The 9,684-nt window shown below is 38.7% G+C and overlaps 1 protein-coding gene across 1 annotated transcript in view; it reads left to right on the top strand.

The window, feature by feature from the left end:
* Positions 1 to 725: 725 nt before the first annotated feature.
* Positions 726 to 9,684, top strand: part of LOC309565951 (mucin-5B-like) — a gene marked incomplete at both ends in the record, with an annotated part of 70,571 nt that continues 61,612 nt past the window's right edge. The window contains 5 exons of the mRNA XM_082270980.1: positions 726 to 801; positions 3,609 to 3,870; positions 3,954 to 4,068; positions 5,380 to 5,467; positions 6,973 to 7,079. Of these exons, the coding sequence (XP_082127106.1) occupies positions 726 to 801; positions 3,609 to 3,870; positions 3,954 to 4,068; positions 5,380 to 5,467; positions 6,973 to 7,079 (648 nt within the window). The remainder of the gene's footprint in view (positions 802 to 3,608; positions 3,871 to 3,953; positions 4,069 to 5,379; positions 5,468 to 6,972; positions 7,080 to 9,684) is intronic.

The following is a 9,684-nucleotide window of genomic DNA, read 5'->3' as shown; positions in this document are numbered from 1 at the left end:
ATATGCATGAGGCCTTAATAATCTTGCTTTTGCTCCTTCTGTTCTAATAAGGTGCACTAAAGAATGCATTTCAATATTTCACCTTGGCATATCAAAACAATTGTAATTTGCCAAACACTATGAATGCTCATTGCTCAGTTCAAAATTAAACATACCATATGTGCAAAGGAAAGCAGCAGGTCAAAAAGACATGCATGTTGTGTTTTTAAAGGAAAAAAACAGAATATGTAGAGGTATTTATCATTGAAAATCTTTTTGGAGCAAAAGTGTATCAAATTGTGTATGCGTGCTTGTCGTGCCCACAGCAAGCTCCATAATACCCTCATGGCAGCATACACTATGGCTAATTTTATTTATTATAGGGGATTCCCATGCAACCTGCATTAACCTGCATGTAAGTTTGCATTTGGTGTATGATTCTTCTATGATAAATACCTGCTCTGACGTTACAGGTGAACTCATTTCTTCAGTCTAAAAAATCAGATAATGGATATGAAGTAGGAAAAGAAAAGTTACACCAAAGGATCAGTGTAATCCCAACTAATAACTGTTCAGATCTATCATGAAATTGAAGGATTGAAGTCTAGTTTTTGTGTAATTAACTGGATCAAATTTAAGACTCTATTGGTATCTCTCACTGGGAGGGTCAACAAGACTGTCCTATATAAACAGCCAGGGTAGACAAGAGGGGACCAGAACACTTGTGTCCCCTGTCACTGAGCATCATGGGGACAATGGGTCCAGTTATTTGGATCCTTTCTACTTTGGCTTTCACTCATTCCTTAGGTACACCACCACAAGGTAAGAATTTTCACAAGCTGTTCATTTTTTTGATCCAAAGGACCAAGTCTAGGATGAAACTTCTTGCTCTACATTATGACATACTTGTTGCCAAAATTTGAGATTCATCTTTTGTTGTCTTATATGTATAGTGTTATTTTTTGTTGTTTTTTTCCAGGATGATCTCTTATAAATTTGATGACAGCTACCAAAGTTATTAAAGTGACACCATCACTTTTATCCATTCAGGGCTGTGACTGTCTCCCCTAGTTTCCTATTCCCCAGCTAGGAATACTCACTGATTGTTACCCCTTTACCGCCTCTCAACTCTGCCAGGGCCCCCCCACTATTGCTTGAACAGAGCAGGTTTTCGTGGTATGGGGAAACCTCCCCCTTGTGACAGCCAATGGGCCTGTTCAGCCAACACTGTCATTTTCACCATCCAAAAACCAGGGCTCATCTAAGATGTGCTCCTACAGGGAGTGTAGACTGGTGATTTTTTTTTTATATATATATATATATATATATATGCATACAACAGAAAAACAGAGAAATAATAAATCTTCAGGGGATTCATCCATTCTAAATGGATCCAGAAGTAAAAGAAAACGAATAACCCCCAAAAAATTACCGTAGATATATTAATATGTAAACAATCCTTAATTGTAATACCCTTCTTCGAGAGGTCTCCCTACCACAGAAAAAGCAGGGTCCTCCTGATACTATCAGGGTTCACCTTCCACTGAAACACTACAATTTTGGATTTCTAGAGTATAGCAAAAGAAAAAAGAGCAGGGGTGGGGGTGGTAGAGGATGGGTTATCAGTGGATCGTTCCTAGCAGCAGCATTCGAGGGCAGGAGCAGACGACCTCCTACTGGGGGTACAGTAAACTCCAAGAACGAGGACTCTAAACTGGCAGTTTTCAATTGGCAAGGTCGGCAATGTAACTGTAGAAGAAAGTGTAATCTGTCCAGAAGAACCAAGTCTTACAAAAACATTTCCTCTCTGTGATTTGCAGAGGCAAGGATGTCTTCAATTGTATAAATTTCCCCAATTTTGTGTAGCCAAACCCTAGATGTGAGAGTTATAGGTTGCTGGTGATTATATTATGCTTGGGGATGTGGGGGGTACACTGTCACTTTGATATGAAAAGGCAAATGGACAATGTATCTTTAAAGAGAAATTATAAAATGCATATTCTAAGGTATTATTGTAATATAACAGAAGGGTTCCTTAACATGTCATTACATATTAAATTGCCTGACATGCCATGTTTTGAGAACATATGAATTCCAATCAGATAGTGCCCTGGCTAGGATTCAAACCTGATCACTAAGCCTCTGTACTGCCCAGAAAGATAACACTCCACCTTGCGGTCCTCTGTGTCCAAAGACATACATTTTTACATATCATTTAGGTATAAAGAGTCATTTAGGTAGTCAGAACTGCTATACCTAGTTCCTTTGACTCCAACGAGGTTAGAATGTATCCGCAAACAGTCACCTTGCAGCTCCTAAAGTTAATACAAAGATCCTACTGTACGGCTGGACTGGAGCCACTGCGAGTAGGTGCTGTACATTTGACCAGAAACATCCCAACATTGTGGGCACCTTGCGCAGGGTTGTAAACGGAGATGATAGAAAGTACAGCTAACCCGTCCTCATATGGCACATCTCTTTAATTCTACTATTGGGCTCAGCAGTCCCCACTACAGCTGATTTTGGCAGAAGGGCTGCAGCTTCCTCACTTTCTTATAAAATTGGATTTGCTTAATATGTCCAACCTGGTAGCAATTTTTGGTCTACCACATATATGCTGCCACGCTGGCACCAGGAAAGCAGAATATTTCTGCACACTTTGTAATTTTTCTTTCCTGCTGCCAATTCATGGCAGCATACTGAACCCACCCAGTTCATTCCAATCATTTTGCAGGAATTGGGCTGTTGTTTGGGTGTCTAAACTTTATATCTTTGTACTGGTCCTGTGGGCAGCAGCTGGTGGTGTTACTACCACATGTACGCTGCCATAGATTGGCATCAGGAAGGGAAAATTACAGGTAGGTACGATTCAGTTTATGGCTTAAGGTGGACTAAAAATATTGTATCACATTGTAAATGCATGTCCCATTGTGCTTTAAAGTCCATAGGTAGCATTATAAATCTATTGTTTTTAGTTCAGACCTGAATCATTCACTTGTCATTAGAGAGAAGTGCTATGCAGTGCTACTAAGCAAGAAGCACAATCTGCTGATGTAATGATGAAATATAAAATGATTGATTCATAATAATGACTCCTGCCCCCATGTAAATCTGCATGCTATCCTGAGAAACAATTTTATTTAAACCCCAATGGATGACTTTATTTGTAATTGCAACAGAAATCTATTTTTTGGGGAAACTAATGGCACATACACTAATCAGTGCCTCTTCCTGATCATAAGTATTCAACATAAATATACTGTATACACTTGTACATTAAAGAATACTTCTACATAGACATTATAAGTTGGCTTATTACAGTTAAACGCCATTCTAGCTTGCAATTTGGCAAATCAAAGAGTAATAAGACTGTAAAAGTTGTGTAACACACTCAGTATCACAATGGAAATGGAAGTTGCCCTGTATTATTTAATTAGGTCTGAGCAGTGTATTTTTTAACTGGAGCTGGTCTTTAGATTTTGCTTTGTCTAATTCACTTTTGGAGAGATTTCTCTTTAGTTCCTTTTCTGTCTGACATCCCTTACCTGAATAGGGTATAAATCTCATTGGGGACAAACTACATATATCTCTTCACTCCTATTCATACCAATTGATACTCTTTCTAACAGTGATGAATACGGCACACAACAACCTTGTCTGCAGCACCTGGGGAAGTTTTCACTATAAGACCTTCGATGGAGCTATCTATCAGTTTCCAGGAACATGCAACTATATATTTGCCTCAAACTGTAAAGACGCATATGAAGACTTCAACATCCAGATAAGACATTCACCAAGCTCAGATAGGACAGTGGTGTCCCAAGTGGTGATAAAGATTGCGGGCATTGTCATTGAGATGAAGAAAGGTGTGATCGAAGTGGGAAGGCAAAGGTAAGTCTGGTTGAGAATGCATAGATTAATGTTAAATTGAATCCAGGCATATACAAGTTACTATAAAACCACTTTTCTTGCAGGGTCACTCTTCCATACAGCCAGTTTGGAGTACAGATTGAGTACAACAGTGCATATGTGCAAGTTTCTTCCAAGCTGGGAGTAGTGCTTTTATGGAATGAAGCTGATTCTCTCACGGTAAAAGGCTTTACTCATATCATCTACAATTATTCTCAAAAGTTTGTGTTAGTGACGCTGAATCCTTTACCAAAGTAGTTCTCTTGTATCTTAACTGCCAAAGTTTTCATCATGTTATATTAAGCAGCCCGTTTAAAATAAATGGACTGTCACCTGAACAGCTGGAAAAATAGGTCCTGCACCATCGTTTATTAAGCACAACGCACAGAGCATACGTATCTGGGTGTTCCTTAATGGTATGCAGATACCTTGCAGTGCACTGTAGATGTGCATTTGGATGCAATTAACTTTGCATTGCTATGTATATCTACCATGTGTTGGGGGTAACACTCATTATAATGTAGGCCATGATGCACACTCTGGTGTGGAGAACCCTAAATCTCCTCTATCCACCAATACTATAGCTTATGATTTGACTTGCAAGGTCCAGTATTATGCTTTTCTTTAGAAATACCACACAATTTCCCACACAAACTGCTGCTGCGTACAGCCAATCATGAGATGAATTAGAAGATGTGGTTGTACTTATTTATGCTCTAGAGGTTGTATAAAGCACCACATGCTTTTGGACCTATGCTCTGAACACACATCATCTGCATTCAGAGCAAACGTTAGTGGCAGAGGGCAAAGGGCTATTTACCAGTATTGCCTGCAGTCTCCCTGCAGCTGTTTTTTCTCTAAAACTGACTTACATAATATTCTGAGACTAGCAGTGAGATCCTTAATCTCACACTGGAGATATGCAGATATGAGGCTGTAGGCACAGAAGTGTCTAGGCACAGTCACATACCAGAATGTGCACTGCTATTTTTCTGGAGGAATTCCAAACAAAAGGTACATTGCTCATGGCATTGCTAAGGCACAGCTAACATTTGCAGATGTTCAATATCAGGGGGCATTAACAGCTGTGAATGTGCCTGACACCGATTAAATGCGAGAATGGCCGCAGGGGTTCCAGGTCATTATTGTGGGGAGCAGCCCCATTGAAAGCAATGAGAGGTTGCTGGCTCCCGCAGTTAATTGTGGCCGCTCACACTGTGTCCAGAGATGATCACTCACCAGGGTTCTCACATGCAATTGATGTTGGGCATATTCACAGGTGTGAACGTAGCAAATCTTCACTTTTTGAGTTTAGGCCCTCTTTAATGTAATAGCAAGTTTATTATTAGACTTGACTAAATAATATGCAATCGTTGCTTCTTTCATGCTGCCATTTCTTCTTTTAGTGACAATGTTTTTGCCTATGGCTGGCATGTATCACAAAACCGTTTTATTCCATGTATCTTACATTTATGTTAACTTGATTTACAGGTGACTGTTCCATCAAAATACATGAACAGCACATGTGGATTGTGTGGAAACATGAATGGGCTGACTCAGGATGAGTTTGTGGATAAAAGTATGTTCTATTTTATACTTACCAATCCTATATTATAACCAGTGTTGGGCTAGTTACTCAAAAAATGTAACTAGTTACTAGTTACTAGTTACTTCTGTAAATTGTAACGAGATTACTTTAATAGTTACTGCATTTGAAAAGTAACTTCACTACTTATTACTTTACTTTCCTCTTTCTTAATTGACCATGTAGAAGAAGATACATGACACTCTTTCTGCATAGAGTTTATTGTATAAACACAGGCTTTGGGAAACACGAGAACAAAACCTGAAAAAACAGAATAAAACATAAAGTGCAACAAAAAGTCATAAACTTCATCCCTCTCTATTCTTCGAAATAACGATTGTATCGCATGGCTTGGGTAACGCAGGAAATCGTGTTCCTATAGCCTAGTAAAGTAGTGTAGTTACCAATATTAGTATTGTAACTAGTTACGTTAATTCGTTACCAAAAAAAGTAATGTAGTTACTGTAATCCGTTACTTTGTAACTAGTTTCCCCAACACTGATTATAACATATTCTTTCTTAGGCTGGCCGTACATTATACAATGCACAATGTCTCAGCTTACATTTCAGAGACAGATCTGTCAGATCCCCGCTCCCCTCTATGGGAGATCGGATGAAAATGGACCGCCTGTTCGTTCTCATCCAATCCTATCCGATCCTCCAGACGGATAGAAAATAGGGTTACCATCTGGCTGGATTTCACGGACTGGATCAGATTGGATAGCAGTGGGTGTCAGCGGACATGTCACCGCTGACACCCGCTGATCCATAGGAGTGCATGAAGCATCCGATCAGGTCCGCCTGAAAAACTGTCACCCCTTGTGAAAGGGGCCTAAATCTAAAAGGAAATTGTACATTAAAATTGTTTAACTTAGGGCCACAGCCTTAGTAGTGTTTGTTATTTACAGAACCTAATTTTCTTTCACTGAATACACGTTTTCAACAAAGCTATTTTCATTTAAATTCATTTTATAATATAGCTATCAGCACATATTGTAGAACAGGTCACATAAATGTGGTAGTGAATAATTATCCAATCACTGTATACTAAAGTCATATTATACTGAAGATGCAATAGGAATATCAGACATCATTGTGCACAGTAGTATTTAAGGGTTTATGGTTTACGTTGTATGTATTTTAAATAAATTTTTTAAGGAAGAATTCAAGGTATAGATATTTTTTTATAGTTACATGTAACTATAAATATACTATACCTGTGGGATCCCTCTATAAGCTGGAAATCACTGTAGAAGATACTACTACTTCTGTGACCTCCAATAGCTTTCAGGTCCCATGTCAAAGCGACTGCCCTGCTGCAATCTGAATACAAAACACAGGAGGTTTCCCGCTTGGCACCAGTGCCATTCAGACAATGTTTTGCAGTCCTTCAATGAATGCAAAGAATTTTCTGATTGGATAAGGCGGAAGGTTACATCATCTTTTTTATAAGATATACTGTACACACTATGTTGGTGAAAATATATGTGTTTATACAGATATCCAGCTGACACCTGTGCAGTTTGGAAACCTGCAAAAGATGGATGGACCTACGGAGCTATGTGAAGACGTTCTACCATCTGCCCCTAAAAATTGCGGCAATCTGGTAAGATTTTAGAAAAACGTTTAAAAAGAAAAAGAGGGGAATTTACTAAAATTCAAGCAGACAGAATCTAGAGCAGCTGTGTAATTCCAACCAATCAGCTTCTAGCATTCATTTTCAAAGCTTAACTGAACAAGCTGAAGAAGCTGATTTCTGATCCAGCCGGTCACTGTGCAAAGTTACTCAAGATTCTGTCTGCTCCAGTTTTTAATAAATTCTCCCCTCCCATGTGTTTTATTGTCTTTCATATAATGACTTTAGATTCTGCTGTTATTTGTGTAATAGGCTTACAACTAATTCTTGCACTCAAAAGGAAGATTCTGCTCTGTGAAATTTGCCCAGAGATTAGTAAATGTGGTGAGATTTATTTTTCAAATAGTTTTTAATCATGTGCAAGGAATTGGACAATGGAAGTCTATAGAGTTTCACCTAATTTACTGAGTTAGGGGAAAACTTCCCTTGCAAAGTTAAAGGAATTTTTTAGTTATAGTGTAAACTTTCATTTTATAATAATCAGCATCCTTTAGCAATACAAATATGAGTTAATGTGACAATGCAATATGAGCTTACTTGAAAAAAATCTCCTTTCGTGTTGTAAGTGTTGCCTGTCCGCTGGCCATCTTTTTCCACAGCTTCCTGGATTCCCTGCGTGCTTTGCAACTTCTCTTCTGCTGTTTGATTTCCATTTTTAAGAACTTCATATCCCATGGTACCTTGCTGCCTGCAGGCTGTGATTCCTGTGCTGACTCCATCTCTTAAAACTCTTTTCTGTAGTTCAGAAGGCAGGCTCTGTGAAATGCGTGACACAGCAGTGCCGACTCACAGGCATAGTGAATACGTGTCACAGAATTTAAAAAAAATAATAAATGTGCGGGGAACTTCAGGTAGGTTTACAATCTATAAGCTTGTTCAGATTATTAGGAGTAGGCTAGAAATAATTGAAATAGAATGTGGAAATTAATTTAAGATTTTACATTTTAACCATAGATATACTTTAACAGCCTATTTTCTTTGGTAAATTAATCCCATTGCCCTTATCAAAAGTAAATCCCAGTTTGGACAATGCAATGGGACACAGGCCACACTATTTTCTTGTCATCAAAATTGGCACCAAAGACAACCAATTTGACCATAGCACTTTTTTTGGGTTTGCAAATAAACAACCATACATTAAACTTAAACCTCAAAACTTCAGTAAATAACAGTAAGTGCTTAGTCATTAAAACTCAAGCATAATCACATGGGATAGTAGTCAGGATCTTCAAACTTAAAACTCTATATAAATATACATATAAAAAAGACAATGACCCAAAATAACTTGGATTTAATTGGCCGCGGCCGTTTATTATTGGTTTAAATATAAATAAATAATAAAATTCAATATTTTATTACAAACACTTCAGACAACCTAGCCATTACAGCTCAGGCTGCATCAATAAATAAACAGATTTTCTTTTAAAACAACTCCCACATATTTCAAAATACCACTAGTCCCCCTTTGCATAGTTACAAAGGTGACCTACCACATAATAACAGCCGCGACATAAGGGGAGGAGGGGATGGGGAACACACAGCTTGAAGCTCTCTGAGGTGACTGAGCCCCTCTGGTACCGTACCCTTCTTATAAACCTCCTAACCCCTTTTCTAAACAAATTCCCGCATCCACCACAGGTGAACCTATCACCTGCCAGGATATGTAGTCCCACCTCCTTCAGGCTGTCTCCAGGCAGGTTCCCACTACTTATCCCTGAGGTAAATTCCTAGTGACATTACCCGCCTAAATTCTGACTAAAATCAAATCTTTCTTGTCCTGTCACTTATCCCATGAGGAAAAGGGGGCATAAAAATGCCCCTTTTCCTTCCATTCTCTACAATAATAAAGTCCACCCCCCCCCCCCGACCCTGGAGGCGACATCCAAAAACAAGTGCTCGCGACAGAAGGGTGGGGGGTAACCTCTTTTTCTGACTGACCGACAAGCACCTGTAAACAGGTCTCAGCCCTTTATATAATGAGCCCCATGCCTTTTAGAAATTTGCACCACACCTGATTGGACACCTTTACCTGGGCATCCAGGTATGGTGAGAGTTTAAATGGGTAAATATTACTGTATTATGTAACTAGTTATTTAAACAGAAAAATCTGCTTATAACTAGTCATAATATACACCAGTATTTCCTATTCTGCTCTTTATGACAACTAAAACTTTTTTCCAGTTTGCAACAGGTGAAATCATTAGCATGGCTCCATTGAAATGTAATTAACACACAAGTATCCCCATTTCAAATTATGAAAACCATATTCTGTGTAAGGATAGACAATCACAAACACAATCTCTCTTGTGCTTAGGAAAATCGTCCCTCCAGATGGGTATGTTAAGATCTTCATTAAACTTGAAAGCGGATAACCACGGTCTTGCTGCCCTCAAAGACTTGGGGAAGGTTACAACACTGTAACCATACAAAAACACACAGAGGGCGCCCCAACCTAGCGCATTATCCTGAGACAAATCATTTATTGTATAAAAACATGGTAAGTATTATACTCACAAAGTTCCAAATATTAAAAGCGCATCACAAATCTCAGCATGTTCCATCCAAATGTATCAAC

Source organism: Pelophylax lessonae (assembly GCF_965119305.1).
Source record: "Pelophylax lessonae genome assembly, chromosome: 10".
Classification (NCBI taxonomy): domain Eukaryota; kingdom Metazoa; phylum Chordata; class Amphibia; order Anura; family Ranidae; genus Pelophylax; species Pelophylax lessonae.
The sequence above is the reverse complement of the archived record's forward strand: the minus strand, read 5'-3'. Positions and strand labels throughout refer to the sequence as shown.